Source organism: Panthera leo, chromosome B2 (assembly GCF_018350215.1).
Source record: "Panthera leo isolate Ple1 chromosome B2, P.leo_Ple1_pat1.1, whole genome shotgun sequence".
Taxonomy (NCBI): Eukaryota; Metazoa; Chordata; class Mammalia; order Carnivora; family Felidae; genus Panthera; species Panthera leo.
In genome coordinates this window covers 110,675,755-110,693,221 of record NC_056683.1, presented here as the reverse complement: position 1 = coordinate 110,693,221, position 17,467 = coordinate 110,675,755, and the positions used below count along the sequence as shown (strand labels likewise).

At 33.7% G+C, this 17,467-nt stretch overlaps 1 protein-coding gene across 1 annotated transcript in view; it reads left to right on the top strand.

The window, feature by feature from the left end:
* Nucleotides 1-17,467, top strand: part of TRDN (triadin) — a 394,142-nt gene that overhangs the window by 74,647 nt on the left and 302,028 nt on the right. The window contains exon 5 of the mRNA XM_042939743.1: nt 15,598-15,657. Coding sequence (XP_042795677.1) covers nt 15,598-15,657 — 60 coding nt within the window. The remainder of the gene's footprint in view (nt 1-15,597; nt 15,658-17,467) is intronic.

The window sequence follows — 17,467 nt, the reverse complement described above, 5'->3', positions numbered from 1 at the left end:
TCCTTTTCAGTTATTCTCAATATATGATCTTGCGAACTGTCATTGGCTTGAAAGAGCACTTTGAAACAACCAAAGCAGTGTAGTTTAGTGACATTGATTCTTTTAAATATAGCTGGGATATTTTCTGGGATATTTTCTGAGACAACCAAACTTTTAAGATGCACTGAATTAACAACATTTTATGTAATTATATTATAAAATATCTAATCTAATTATAGCCAAATCTCATTTCATCTAATGTAAAATGCTTAGTATTTTATATCTCCTACTGACAAAAACTTAAGTCATATACTAGGTGAGGAAACAATTTACTCTATGTATATACACATATATGAACATGCGTGTATATATGTATAATACATTATGCAACATTTATTCATTATATGCTATTTATGTTACATGTATTTTCTACCTCCTATTAATAAAAAGTATAAAACTATATGCTAGCTACTGGTTTTAAATATATGTAATGCTTAATACATTATACAACTTTATGGTAGTTAACAAAATTATGAGTCATTTCTTTTATATTTGAAACATATTTATTAAGTCCCAAAAGTAAAACCTTAGAATTTGATATCCCTTCACATATATATTGCTGAAGTTTCAAACTCTTTATCATGCTCTTAGCTTCATAAACAATTGAAAATTTTATGTATATATTACATGACATTAGTCCAAATAAAATAAGGTAAAATAGAATATTGGTTTGTCTGATTTTTATAACTTATTAGTAATGTAAATTTATTAGGGGTGGCTCAGTCTGTTGAGAGTCTGACTTGATTTCAGCTCAGTTCATGATTCCTGGGTCATGGGATCAAGCCCCCTGTTGGGCTTCATGCTGAGCGTGGAGCCTGCTTAAGATTCTCTCCCTCTCTCTCTCTCTTTCTCTCTCTCTTTCCTCTGTCCCTCTCCCCACTTGTGTACATGTGCTCTCTCTCTCTAAAAATGAATAAATAAAAATGTTTAAAAAGTTTAAATAAAATAAATTTATTATGTTAACTCCACCTCATTTTAGCCTTTTCATCTACTTTTAATAACATATCTTCCAGTTGTGTTGCAAAATTTATTCTTTCTTAATAATTTCCTCAAGATGCAAACTAAAATTATTCTTTTTTTTAAATTTTTTTTAACGTGTATTTATTTTTGAGACAGAGAGAGACAGAGCATGAATGGGGGAGGGTCAGAGAGAGGGAGACACAGAATCTGAAACAGGCTCCAGGCTCTGAGCTGTCAGCACAGAGCCCGACGCGGGGCTCGAACTCACGGACCGTGAGATCATGACATGAGCCGAAGTCGGCCGCTTAACCAACTGAGCCACCCAGGTGCCCCAAACTAAAATTATTTTTGAACTGCAAAACAAAATTATATTTTTTGAGATAGGTAAATTTGATTTGAGTAAGAGGTTTGAAAATAAAAGCTGGTTTGTCTATTAGCTAACATGGAAAACATTATAAATAACAATGGCAAACATAAATAAAGTGAGCAGTACCCAGGGTTTAGATGAATATACTAAAGCAAGACATAATTTTATCCAAAATCGTTACAATTTACAATATTTTGGGTTTTTTTATCCTTTCTGGAAAATTGTTTGGTTGCACAAAGTACTCCTATTTGAGAATAGTAGAAATATCTAGCAGTCATTTGGAGAGCCTAATAAAATCATTTTACTTCCAGGGAATTCAGAAAGTAAATGACTTTCAGAATAGAGTAGCAAATCTTTTGCAAATCATGTGTTTTTCAGACCTTTGTTTCCAATATAACTGAAGAAAGCATTAATCAATTACTCAGCTGAGAGATCATTGAAAATAAATTTCTTATTAATTCCCTATGTCATTTTAACATTACTTGGAAGAACACTTAAAAAAGTAAACATTACTGTAATAAAATTGTCATCTCTGTTTATGTGTGTGTGCATGTATGTGTAGCTCTTATATACATGTTCATGCATAAGGCATATGTATGCATGTATGCATACATTTTCATAAGGCTTCTCAACATTTGTATCGTTAAAAGTAAACAAGAGGGTTAGATTTGTTGTTGAATCTTATCTGATCCCATCTGTATATCATATCCACAAACCCATAAACTTATTGAAGTTTTATGCATCTCATAAAGAGATAGATGTCTTTCTAATATAATTTTGCTTTTCAGGTTTAATTATATTTTATAAAAATTCTTAGAGTAACCTTTAGATTCTTATAACCATAGGATATGAAATAAATTCAAGATTTCAATTTATAAACTTTTTTCTAGAGAAAAAAGTATATAAATTACACTATACCATAGTTTAATCAAGAAAAAAATTCCCAGTGATAAAAATATATTGTTCTTGAATGAAATTTTGTGAAAGAAATGTAGTGAAAATATGAATTTAAAAAGAATAAAGATATACAATTTCCAAATGTTAAAAAAGAGCTTGTTGTGATATTTTAAATCCATAATGAAGAGTCTCAAAACATTGTAGTATTTAGAGTCCATTCACCTGATTTTTTCAGAGACATGAAGAAATTTTATTTTCAAAAGTCAAAATTTATAATAACCTGTAAATTATTTGCAACTTTTTAACTATGATAAAAAATTTAGAAGTTATCTTCAAAATATGGAAGGAGATGCAGTTTTCCAAGGTTTGCCAAGGTAATGTCAAAGGGAAAAAAATTAATGTCACTGTAATGAAAACGAACATTTTCTTTTCTGGATAACCTGAGGATTCGCAGTGAGAATATTCAGAGCATGAGGGTTCATTTCCACCATAGTCTACAATGTTGACTCATGTAGAGGTAATCACTAGTTCAGGACACTGACATGTTTTATCCCTTCAGTAAATTTATTTTTCAGTAAATCTTTTTCAAGTGTTTTTTTATGGTTCAAGCAATATGCTAGGTGGAGGAGAACATGTAAGTCTTTGGGTACAACATTCCCAAATGTTGATGATGAAAATTTGTGAAATAAGATAATAAATAAATGACTGTAATGGAGCTTTTATATGATATGGCTAATAAAGTTAATTATTCCCTACCAAAATCAGGATCAATGTAACATTGTATTCTACAGCCAAGTAATTGTATATGAGTAAAAAGATCACCTTATTTAGTATAATGTACTGAAAAGACCTTACTGAAAAATTTAATGAATAGATGATCAATTGAGATAGTAAATGAGATCAAATAATTGGGGCATTGCATATTTGATAATGATGATGTGATCATATGCAAACTGAACTTAAAGTGGATGAAAATATGAATAACTAATTATACAGCAAATGGATAAACTCTGTTTTGGGCAAAAATAGAAATATAATAAAAATACATAAATAGTTTTAATTCTCTTAATTATTCATAAATTCTCCAAGCCAAAGTTAATAGCATAGCAGGCTTACTAACACAAACAGATAGAGAGGGAGAGCTTAAGAGATAGAGGAAGAAAGTGAGAGAGAGAGTGAAAATCTAGTATTCTTAAAGGAAAGTTAAGAATATAGATCCATTCATCATAGGTGTAGGTATTTTTCTGTTTCTTTTTCAAAAATAAATTACCAGTTTATCAGAAACCTAGCATGATTTTTCTCTCACATTTCTGTATTGGTCTTAATGTGAAGCTGACTTTTCAGATTGGGTAAACATTGACAGAGAGTATAATTCTTTAAGGGATATATAGCTTTTTAATTTTTTGTACTCACATTTCTCAGTGCAACATAATGAATATACTTATCTCCCTTTTACAGTTTTTTCTTAGTTAAACCTCAGTCTGTAGTAACTGTACATAAGAATAATCATTATAACAGTTATGTCCTTTGGAATATGTAATTTTAGAAGACAACAATAGTCTCCTAACAAGAAATCACATTTTATAATGTCATTTCCTGATGTCTAGATTTAAAGTTAATAAAAAATAGTTTTAGTCATTTGGATCTATGCACATTCAGTTTTTTGGGAAGGAAGAACTGTTTTTCAATATTAGGGGCATTGGTGGCCTTACGTGTTAAATCATTGTTTGCCTTAGAGGACAGAACTAGAGACCCCACTACATTACATTGAATTTCCTTGTTGCCTAATTACTTGCTCTTTGAAATAAGGACCTGTCCTTATATTTGAACTGGACTCAAATATGAAAGCTCATTCTGTAAGATTGTACCTGACGCGTGTCAACAGCGGAGGGAGAGGCTCTTCTCTACTTAGAGCACAACAAATTACATCCTCCTTATAGTCATGTTTTTAAATTTCCCTAAAACTCCTCGGGTTGAAAAGAACCCAGTAAATTTAAACTCAGTTCTCTTATTGTGTATTTTTCTCACTTGATTGAAACCCACAATAGCTCTTTGCAGTCAGGGTGAATGAGGAAGAACCAGGAAATGTGTGCATCATAAATATTCAAGACTTTAGGATTAGGCCATTGAGAAGGTTGTATCACGTCATCGGGAGTAAGATAGATGGACAAGTTTCTGTGCCAAAGATTTCATTGCATCCATCTTTGCTGGCAGCTTCAGTGGCTTACACCAGGCTGAACATTAAGTGTCTGAAAAATATGGTGAGTGAAAAAAGGAGAGGAAATGGAAAGGCGACTAAACTTGTTAAAATTCATAGGCTCAGAATATTGGTTACTAGGTAGGCCCTAGTAACCTTGTTAAATAGATACATTTATCTTTGGACGTCTTCACACAGTAAGTCTGGATCAAAACTCACTTCCATAACTGCAGAGCTGCATATTACCCTGGGGCTACACAAGGAACTCACTGCTTTATCTTCTGCCTGTTTTTCTTATTATTGATCAGACCTACAATGACAGGGTGACAAAGCACAGAGAGAACAGACAGCTTGGAGGTGGACTCAGACTAAAAAAGTCTGAGAAGGTTGAGGTAAAGGAAGATCTGGTGAGTGATCCAGAGATTCACTTCTCAATGGGGTTGCAGCTATAGTGAACTCTGGATCTAACGGGTCAGTCAACTTTTGTATCTTGTGCTACTAGAAAGAGCTCATTTCCATCGAGGCAAGCAAACTAGAACCAGGATGATTAGTAAGTAAATAACAGTAGGGAGACACTACCACAAATAATAGTATGTGGAACCAGAGCCTGTAGGGACATGCCAAAGAAAGCACTGAGATTATTCCTGCTCCAACAAGAAATACTAAAATGGTCGGGTCTGAGTTATCTCAGAAACCCTTCTTTCCCACAATGCTGACACCAAATCTGATCTCAGTGTTGCTTTGATCTTACCTATAAATCAGATAGGATAAGTATCGAAGAAGTGTATGAATGGGAAGCTGTTAGGTGTCATTCATTTATTCCAGACTCTATTCTCTCCAGATATGTAGGTTTCCTGTCTTAAAACCATAAGAAATGAGGTGTTGGTTGAATATAGATGGCTTAAAGTGCTACATATTCCAGATTATGTGTTTTTAGAATGGTTTATTGAAAAATAAAATGAATTCAGAATAAAGCAAAACAGAAAACATCCCAGTGGTTCTCAACTCTGTGTATCAGATTCAAATGACAAGAGACTAAAATTCATTTCAAACTGACTTAATGGAAAGAATACTTTAATGGTTTGAGTGGCTGAAAGATACAAGAGCAAAACTGGCTTTAGGGATGGTTAGATACAGGTTTTTTAATAATGTGATTAGTAAATCCTCTCTCTTTGCTCCTGACCCTGCTTTCCTTCATCTGCTTAATTCTCAGACAGGCTTTCCTCTCCTTAGTGGCAATTACAATGACCAGAAGCATGAGGCCAAAAGTATCTTACTTTAGCAACTCAGGAAAAGAGCCTATGCTTTTCCCCAAGTATTTCAGCAAAAACAATGTCGTTGACTCTCATTGATCTCTATTGAGTAGCATGCCTTTCTTAGAATCAATCAGTTTGCCAGGGACCTGCACTTTGTCAAGACCTAGAGAATAGACTCACCATTGGGAGTAAAGAGTGGGGTTAGCATCAACCGGACTATTTATACTGAGATTAAAAAAGGATTGGTTCCTGAAACTAGAGGAGGGATGCTGTTAACAATAATGAATTCTAGCAAGAAAGCCACAGATGTCTTTTTAATTTGGAATCCCAGATCCCTTCCCACTTCAGATTTACCCAGCCAGAATCTCCAGGGGTCAAGCCTTAAGCAGCTGTATTTTCAACCCCCCCCCCAAATGTGTTTCTAACTCACAACATGGGTGAGAATAATTGCAACCCAAATGATTAATTCCAAAAATGAGTGATTTTATGCATTGTGACACCAGGAAGGGAGAGAGTTGAAGATAAGTGGATAATAACATGTTTTGTTTATACATAGTGACTGTTCTTCTGTATAAATTTCCATTAAAAATACCAACATGAATGATAAAATGCAAACTAAGTTAATATCACTGTCACATTAACCTAGACTATTGGAATCACTATTGACAATTGATGCTCATCAGCTGAACACATCAACATTTTAAACATGATTGAGATAGATTTGAAGGAATATGATGAGGAGATATTTGCATTGGTTCCCCTTCTGCTGTTCACCTACTATGGTTAAGCCACTTAATCCCTGTGGCTCTCAGCTCTCACATCTATAAAACAAAGATGCTGGATTTTACTGATATTACATTCTTTCTAGCTATAATATTTTATGATTTTATTATTAAATTGTGATGTCACATGTTAATAGTTTCACCAAGAGTTTCAACTGATCATGGGACAGCGACATTAGCATCATCTGGGAGTAATTTAGAAATGCAGAACCAGGCTTCATCTAGACCAAATGAAATGAATCAAAATCTGCATTTTTAAGAAGATCCCCAGGCGACTCATATGCACATTAAAATTTGAGAAACTTTGGTCTAGACAACAATTCCTACTACTGGCTGTGCTTCTGAAACCACCTGAGAGCTTATTTAAATTGGAGATCCCTAAAAGGTTCCTCACCATGAGAGACTAATTGATTAAGTTTTGGGCTGTAGCTCAGGAATACATTTTAATATCTCTCCAGATGATTCTGGTGTACAGCCACATTGATCTTGTCTAGTTTATCATCAAATATGAAACACAGTCAAAACATCATCTAAATCCATAAAGTCCACCAGCAATTATCTTACAAAAGGTATTGTTTGTAGTCATTTACACCTCTGTCTGGCTTATGAACACATGGGAAATAGTATCTCATTTTATAGATGGAAAAATACAATTCAAAGAGGAAAAATGGATTAACCTAAGATTATTGAGCTAATGGCAAAAATGAGATTGGACAGATACTGTCATACTTATTTTGAAGTTTTTTGTAGGGGTCAAGATTATGCAGTATTGAGACTAATATTTTTCTTGAAAAAGTTGAGCTTATTTTACAAAACTTTACCAAGTAATCAAATCTAACAAAATTAAGGTCCCAAACATTTTTATGTTTATGGGATTCGACATCCCTGAAGGAAACTATTCTCAATATTGTCTAACACTATATCTGAGTGTATACCAACTTAATCATAAATATTAGGTAGCTTTGAGGGAAAGAATATATTCCTTTTTATACTCTTCATTAATGGTCAGTAGTGTGATTTCCTCAAACTTGTTTATCAATACAATAGAAATATTATCAGAAAAATCATAGAAAATATAAATACCTACACATGATTTAGAATGCTTATCTAAATTACTCAGTATTCAATATAATATTTTCCCTTAATAATCCTTAATTAGCCACTAAATAGATAACTAGTCTTGCTTGGTTATTTATCATAATGAAACTTTTGTGTCCTAATCACAATTGGCAAAATCATACAAAAGAGATTCTATGTTTAAATGAATAAATAATTTGAATTTTCAATATTAAAATAAGACAAATTGTAAGAAGACATTTTATATTGTCTAGCGCTTGTGAGATATATAGAGAAAACATAATGATAAAAAGCATTCATTGAAACCCACCAGCCTCATAATAATTTAATGAACTTGATTGCCATCTAAAAGAATCAGTACAGTTGCCTTGGTGACAGAGATTATGTTTTTAACTTCTTGAGTCTGTCATTTTAAAATCTTGAATTGATAATATTTTTAATTTGTTAACAATGTGTTATATTAATAGATATAAATTGTATGCTTTAAATTGACCATGTGAATCTTTTTTTTTTTTTAATGTAATTTACTGTCAAGTTGGCTAACATACAGTGTATAAAGGGTGCTCTTGGTTTTGGGGGTAGATTCCCGTGATTCATTGCTTACATACAACACCCAGTGCTCATCCCAAGTGTCTTCCTTCCTCAATGCATATCACTCATTGAATCTTAAACAAAATTATAAACTACTCAAAAATAAGCTCTTCTATAATTACAACTAAACTATCATAAGCAAAATGCACGTAATATACAAAATAACTCAGGAAGACTTCATTACAAAATAAGGTTATCCTTAGGACTCATTTAACACAATCTATTTTCACTAATTTGGTCCCATTGATTGCTACTGCTAGTGACTCTCCCATTTTAAGTACCATGGCCTCTCCTCCCAAATTATATTTGGGAGATGAGCTCAGAGTCTTGGGAAAATCTGTTGGTTATGATTACCACTGGCCCTGTGGGAGACATAGAGGTTAGATGATTACATATTGATATAATTAAACTGTCTAAAGATAAAGAAGGAGAATCAAGCCAATGAAATGAATCTTCACTTCTAATTTAGAGAAGTTTTAAAGACTTTGTCTATTGAATAATTATGTGTTCCCATGGGCCATGCAGCACACACTGTGAGAACCAGAAATTTCCCTGTTACACCTAAAAGTTCCATTTGGACTACCAAAAGGATCATTGAAATCTATATTTATCTTCTCAGATGTCCAGTATAAATATGTGTAACAAGTGTCAAAATTTCATTATTTCTGTGTATAAAATATACGTATATAAGCAAGTGCCATCAAATAAAAGAGAATGCAGATTATTATTGAAATACCATAAGTGTCAATAGGGAATGCTGGAGAACTGCAATAACATCTAACATGTAGAACAAAAGGGATAGAAATTATGGACCCTTCCTTTAAGTTATGTTGAATTGCATGTCCTATTTTTAAATCCTGTCCCCAATTATTTCAAATGAAAGAGACATGATATTTGTCAACATTTTATTACAGGTATAATATATTCAATTCATAGTTGACTGACTTTTTATATAAATATCTGTGAATAAGTTTTGAAATAAAGCAAAGCACGAAAAAACTATTTTAGTATTAAAAACTAGTATTACTACTAGTATTAATTATTACTAGTATTTAAAAAATTTTTAAATACTCAGTATCCTTACTTTGACTTTTTGAAAAGATGTGTATTTATTTATTTTTGAGTGTGAGAGGACATACATAAGCAGGGAAGGGGAAGAGAGAGAGGGAGACATAGAATCCAAAGCAGACTCCAGGCTCTGAGTTGTCAGCACAGAGCCTGACGTGGGGCTTGAACTCATGAACCGTGAGATCATGACCTGAACCGAAATCAGATGCTCAACTAACTGAGCCACCCAGGCTCCCCTATTATATATTTATCAAGTCGTTGGTATGTGACAGCCACTATTGTTACACATTGAAAATTTAACGTGGAACAATATAAATATAATTCTTGCCCTCATCAATTTAGAATTTAATGAGAGAAACAAGTAATTATGATAAAAATAGCCAATATTTACAGTATGCTTACTTGATAACCAGATGTTGTTGTAAATTCTTTACATTTTAGATTATTTTTTAATGTTTATTAATTCATTTTTGAGAAAGACAATGTGAGTGGGAGAGGAGCAGCGAGAGAGGGAGCCAGAGAATCTGAGGCAGGCTCCTCACTGTTAGCATAGTGCAAGAACCCACCATGGGTATTGAACCCACGAAGCTTGAGATCATGCCCTGAGCTTAAGTCAGATGCTTAACCAAGTGATCCACCCAGGTGCCCCACATTTTGACTTATTTTAATTCTTCTGTAAATCTGTGTGGAAGGTACTATTAATAACCTCATTTTACAGATGAAGAAATAAGGTTTGCACAGCTGGTAAGAAAAGGAATCAGATTCCAACTGGGCAGATTGACTCTAGCATCGATTATCTTAACCACTAAGCTGTATTTTAATACATGTCAGATATATTTTTGTATAGATCTGTGAATAACTTATCTGTGTCTAATTTTTCTAAAAAATGCATATTTTAATTATATTAGAATACCATAGATTTATACCAGCTTTCATATGACAATTATTAAAATAATCATTTAATGATCATTGCAACCCAGAAATAATGAAAAATCTCAATATTACTAATTTTTACTTTCCCAACACTTCACAAGTCTGGTGCTGAGACTAACACCTCCTCAGAGACGTTGGACTCTGACCTAATTGGTTGTTTGGCTTTGAACTTCAGAGAAACAGCCTGACTGAGGAGGGTATATTTCCTTATTATCTTCATTGAATTATAAAGCATAAAAGCCAGGGTTTAAATCTTCTGAGTTCCTTAAATGAAGGAAATTTGTAAATGCATTTAGAGCCTAGCTTGATAAAGTTTTCCGATGACTTCAAATGTTTTTAGTTTTAGAGTGGGAGATGAATAAAAATAAGGATTTAAAGGGAGACCTTATTATTTTTCTCCCTGTCTTATATTTATTCATACTTCCCTGTAGAAGTGGAGGAAAACTATAGAGGAAAATCAGGAGTAGTGAAAAAAGTTGGACTATGCTCCCCACATTCTGTGGTGATAACTTGCCCTTTTCATAAATCTTTTAGTACAATTGTACCGTTACCAACACTGTAAACATCAGTGGAGTACTGCTCCACTCTTCTAAGGTACGGTTACTGATGACTCCTTTTTCCCTCCTGACACATTGAGATAATTATTGCTCTTCTTCCATATTATTTTTCCCTTCTCCAATTCTCAAAATTCAAATACAGATTTGTATCCTTAAGGGCCTGTGGACAGTCTCACACCTGGATTGAGACACTTTGACTTCTGTGCCTTCTCAGCCACAAAACAATCTTTAAGGTTTACTGGTTACCAGAACGGCTTATGATTCCAACTGGCATCTGGTGCTGTGACTTATTATAATGTCTTAATAGACATTGGGCATTAATCTAATTGGAAAACACATATATTTGGAGGTAAATAACAACTGCTTTGATCTTCTTCTTTGGCCCTTGTACCCAGGATTTGTGCAGGTCTAAGTGAACTGTATCTAAACAGTGTCATGATGTTAAATGCAATTTTATGCGATTATACATTATTGTCATATTACACAAAATGGAGTTATTCACCAGTCCATGGAAATTAGCAAATAACTGGAAGCCAGTTGTAATATAATACAGGGAATTTTATTTTTCTTGGAAATTTGTTGAAAACCATAGGGCGATAAAGTTCTACCTTTAGTGACTTGAATCTTTAAAATTTAATTTTATGTTCTTATATAAATGGTTCTTAGCTGGAAAGAGCAGTTGAGAATAACAAATCAAACATCATTTGCTTGTGAGAAAAAGATCCTTCTGAAGTCTAAATTGGAAGGACATTGTTACTCAATTGGACAAGAGCCTGGATGGTTATTATTTCCTGGCTCAAGTGTAAGGAGATAGAACTGACACATGTGCAGAGGCTTCATTGGTTTCTCCAGGCATCTGATAGCCACAGGCATTGACACTTGCCATAGAATGCAGTCACCAAAGAAAATTCAGTGTTGCAGTAAAACATGCAGAGAGAGATGTAATTTATCCTTAAGTCTCAACCATAAGAAATAAATTTCTTTTGTCTTCTATAAGCAGAGAAATGTAGGCCTATGTATGCCTTTATAAGGTTAGCTGTGTGAGTCTTCACTTGCCTCTACAGAAATACTAAGGGTCTTCGAGTGAGTTAAAAATTTAGTTGATGACAGTCCTGCACACTAGAAAATGCCTGTGTAAGTCATCATATTTCATTGTGACCTGTAAAGATCTTATTGTGTATGTGTGTGTATTTTAATCCATGATCCCTGCCTCCACTTATGAGAAATCTAAGTAGAGCTGTCCAGAGCCATGAGACTGTCCTCATAAAAGACTGAAGTATGGAGTCAGGAAAATAAAAAAAAATAGGGCTTTATCCTTGAGATTGGTCTGAGTTATAGAACTGGGTTGTGTCTGCTCCATTTACTGTTGAGTAAAAAACAAGTACTCAGAAATATATTGCCATTTTTTCAGTCTAATTCTCTTTTAGTTTCATTTTATTTATATTTTCGCTTAAGGAAAATGTGTAGTGAAATATATCCAACATGCCAGCATTTACCTTCCTTCTTGGAGTTAAATCTCTCCGTGTATTTGGAAATCAGTGGATTTCCCCCTGCCTTTTCATGAATGGTGCTCTTGATCCCAACCTTGTTGAGATTTGTCTTCTCTCACTTTATTTTTTTCCCTCTAGAATGGACTTCTGCTCATTTCAATGCTGATCACAATCTACAGTTCATTCCCTTTTGATGGGATGCTGCTGTGTACAAAGGAGCTAGAGCTAAGGGGTGACGAGCTGGCTCCTGCTACTGCTTCTTATTTCTGTTCTCTTATGTGCAAACATCCACCTGCCTTGCAGGAAACCCAGCCATGGATGAACATGGGTTGTCTAGTCCCACAAAACACCACCCTGTCCGGTGTATTTCCCCAAATGAAATTAGGGTAGGAGGCTCTGACAGGTTTGCCCAAGCAGCATGCACAGGCACACACACATGCACACACACACGCACACGCACTTACCTCTAAAGGAAGAATATTATTCTAAATGACAACTTTAAGACCTTCTTCTCTCACAATGAAGGTAGCATTTCAAGTAAGCTTTTAATTTAGAAGATTTCATCCCATTTCTGTATTCAAATCAATCCCAACTAGGAGTAAGAAATTATCTCTTAAAGGTGACTCCCTTAGCATGTCCAGACTACTCTAAATCTTTGGCGTTTTACTTGCTTTACTGGCCTGATTTATACAAGGCACCGATCTTTGCGGCCTCTGTTGATCTGAATAGGAAGGAGGAAGCAAGATAGTACTGGCAAGGGAGAATTTCAAGTTTTCTTTTTCATTTGTAAAAGGTTGAACTCTGTGGATGACCTAAGGTTTTTCAAAGGTCGTTTGCCCACTCCTAGGACTAAACCAGCACTGGCTGATAGTAATACAGTGTGAGCCACATACGCAGTTTAAAATTTTCAAGTAGCCACATATTTAAAATGTAAAAAGAAAAATATGAAATTAATTTTAATGACATGTCTTATTTAACCTAATCAGGGTCTCAGTGAGGGCTCAACCAGAAAAGCAGAACCAGTAGGAGATTATGCAGATATATTTATATATTAAGAAATTTATCACAAGGAATTGGCATATGTGATTGTGGGGACTGGCTAAGCATAGGACAGCAGTCAGGAAAGGAAAAATCACAGGCAAAATTGAACCCACAGGCAGGGACCAAAGCTGTCATCCCTAGACAGAATTTCTTTCTCCTCCTTGGGAAACTTCATGATCCAGAATCATCTTCTTATTTAAAGTCTATGGATTAGGGATTTTAATTACATCTGTAAAATACCTTCACAGCAAATCCTAGATTAGTGTTCATTTGAATGACTTGGAATAGTAGTCTGCCCAAGTTGCCACACAAATAAAATGATCACACTAAATATGCCCCAAATCATATCATCCCAATATGTTATTAATATAAAATCATTAATGAGATATTGTACATCTTTTTTTATACTAAATCTTCATAATCCAGTATGTACTTACACTTACATCACATCTCAATGTTAGACTAATCTCATACCCTGTCTTTAACATCCACATGAGTCCTGTGGCTATTGCCAGGCAGTGCAGGTCCAAAGTAACAGTGATTAAGTAGGTTATCTCATATGTTTAGACAGTTCTAAAAATGTAAATTCTTTCTGTGTGTTAAATAAGGTTTATGGTAGTTTTATTGCCTATAGCCGATAAGACGCAACTTTATTTTGCTTTTGCAAACTGAACACAGATGAAAATTTTCTACACATATACCTCTATATGATAATTTAGTATAGTGCAACACTATTCTTCTTTCATAATTAGAGAAATACTACAGAAACCAAAAGCACAAGGTAATCAAAATAAATACTGTCCTGAGTCATCTGAACACATTCTTTAGGGCTCCTTTTGCCCTACAGAATGCATTTGGCAATGTCTAAAGACATTTTTTATAGACATTTTTCAATGTCTAAAGACATTTTCATTTTTCATGACAGGGGATGGAACTACCACATACATTTAGCAGGAGAAGCCAGGGTTGCTGCTAAATATCATAGATTGCACAGAATAACCTATTCCACCCCCAAATAATGATTCACCCACCTTAAAAAGGACTGATGATAACTGGCCAACAGATATCTGAACACACACACACACACGCGCACACACACACACACACACACACACTTGGAGTAAGATTTGGAGACCTATGGAGAACAGATTTTTTTTAAAAATGGTGAGACAGACAAGCAAATGTAAGTTTCCTGTGGTCTTTGAAGATCTTTCTTTGAAACTTGGAGAAATTTTACCAGGGATGAGATAAAGTATCTTAACTCTTTTGTATCTCCATTGCCATATCAAAGCCAGGGATGGAATAAGGGTAAAGGGGTGGCCCCGAATATAGTGTGATGATGGATTCATGGAATAAACAAAGAGAGGACATTTTCACAGTGATAATTACCTCCTTAACAGGTGAAAATCACTAATTGTTTTTCCCGAAGATACTTAGGATTTTCCTATGGTTGGTCTTGATTTTAGACTTCTGGAAAAATTACAAAAATGAAAATTCACATTTACAAACAGAGAATTTAAAATGTGTACAGTAATTAGCACCATCTCAGATCATCTGTGAAATAAAGTTGTGATAAATAAATAAGTAAATCTCATTAGCATTTTTCAAAGAGAAACCATGGTATTAAGACTAAGTCAGTTTTCAGAGGTAGTAATCATATTTGTAAACTCTAATATCTAATTTAGTTCCATCCAAATTAACTGCAAATTCAGAATTAACTTTATTTTCTAAGCCTTGGCAATGTATGTATACTGAAGCTAGCAGCAAATTAAATATATTTGTTAAAATCTGATATTTAGAAAAAAATGTAACGACCGACTTATTCCATGAAATGTGTCATATCTGCATGCAGTAATTATGGGTTAAATGCAATGCCAAATTCTGATTATAAACATAACTTAGACTCAATACTTCTGAGATATATTTCCTATTAGGTAGTTACAGTTCATTTCACAAATTCTTAATTTAATATGTAAAAATGAAATCTTCCTCAATCTAAATGGCATTCTTACTAAGGATTCTTAATTGTATTGAGAGTAATTGAAATAAAACATAATTATAGTTTGTGATCAATTTTAGCACTGAAAACAGTGACAACATATCCTCATTGATGCAAGTTTTTAAGATTTTTCAAATAGCACTAATTTTGAGGTAAATTCATTTTTTCCCTTATTTCAATAAGTGAGTGATTTATGTAGCAACATTTTACAGTGACTTTTTCCATTTAGATGCCTATACCTTAGACTTCATGGTGGAATTTTAAAGTTTAGATCACAGTTATAGTTTATATATTGTATATTTTCAAAAATAGTCTTTAAAGTATAAATTCTATGTTTTTCTAGAAATACACAAAGACAAGACTGAAAAGCAGGAGAAACCTGAAAGGAAAATAGTACCTAAAGGTAAATGTTTAATATTGTGTTTCTTCTTCTTTTTTTGTTTAGGATACATATTTTGTGTATTCAAACAGGAGGAACAAAAATTTTCATGTTGAGTGTTCTCTTGTTGTAACATTTTTGGTAGTGTTTAGATGAACACCTTTATTTCTCAGTTAACTTCAGGTATAAATATATATGTAATATTTAATAATTGGAATCAAACATGTGACAATCTTTAAATGACTTACAACCAGTTTTTACTTACTGAGATAGTACTGTGAATATAATTTTTGACTTACTAGCAAACATTTTTTCTTCTTTGAATAAGTTACTGTAATTAGTCAGAGTTCAAATTTTTTTTAACCTTGAATTTTTTATGCCACTTAGAACCTTTAAAATCTTTGGCACAGAAATGCAGTCATTTTATTGGCTCACTGCTGACTGCTACGGCCCCACAACTTTCTTACCAGCCTCAAGGGGTGCATGGACAGTGACAACGTGATGATTAATATCCCTTTCAACTTAAATGAATCCAGTAACTGCAATCTTGCATTAGAGGCATATTAATAATGGCGAACATTGTCTTGCTCATTTTATCAAGCATCACTTTTCCAGGAGTGGCCTTGTAGCCATAAAACTTTAAAGAAACTTCTAGGAAGCTTTCAAAGGGATATATTTCTAAATATGCCCAGGTTTCCCCAATGATCAATCTCGTGTGTTTTTTAGGTGAGTTAGGGCAAAAATTAAAACCTTATAATTACTGTATTTGTGTGATAAGGGAAGAAAATGAAATAATTTTTCTGGGATAGAAATTGAATCTTGTCTAGTATTTATTATGTCAAAGCTGTCTAAGGTAAAACTATCTGCAGTAAATGGCAAAGTTGCAAATAGTGAAGTTTCATGTAATAGAAGTTCTACTTAACCTTAAAGGATACCAATATGTCAATCTATGTTAAAATGCCGGTTTTAGTATACTTCCTGTACTTCCTTTTTGTGAAGAGCTTAAATCATTCAGCAGATATTATGTCTTCAATCCTAATGTTTGAATTCATTCCAGACTGGTCAGCCAATCCTTATACAATCAGGGACATGGAAGCTTACTCAATTGAAACCTATTTATATTTGTACTTAGGGAACTAATGTCTTCTTACCGTTCCCTTTCCTTTTTTGGTTCTTCATTCCTTTGGTCAGGGAAATTGGACACAGCTCTTGGGCATGGATTAACTAAGCTAGCCATGACTGAACTGGCTATGTGTTTCAATCTGCTGGAGGTTAAACAGAAACTCAACTGGTTCCACATGATGGGAATCTCTGCTGTTTTATCTTGCAGACTGTACTATTAATTTAATAGCTGTGCTGCTGGAGTGGATGTGGTGATACAGATGGCACCATTTGCATGTTGGACCTGGCTCTATTAGAATCCTGCTGTTAAAGACTTTGAGCAGTGGGCTGTAGAGTGGGCTTATTAAACTAGTGAGTCTTGCATAATTAAAACAGTGAATTTGGCAGAAGTTTAAAATAAATTTCTCAAAGACTGGGTTAGAGATTAGTACCTGAATATATTCCCCAAATAGACCAAATATATTTTGGAAAGTGAATATTTCTCAAGAAAGAGAAAATGGAGCTTCAACTGTTTGAGACTTCCAAGGGTTTTAGAGGTAGTTTCTTTTTTCCACATTTTTTTCCTGCATGAATATGAACAAAAGATTCTGTTTCACTGCTTGGTTTCCTCATCCAGGTAGAATAATGCCTGTTTTTTTATTTCCAGGTAGTTCAGTGAAAATAAGTGTGTTTTTATAACTTCACAGATGTAGATAAATATGTTTTCTGCATG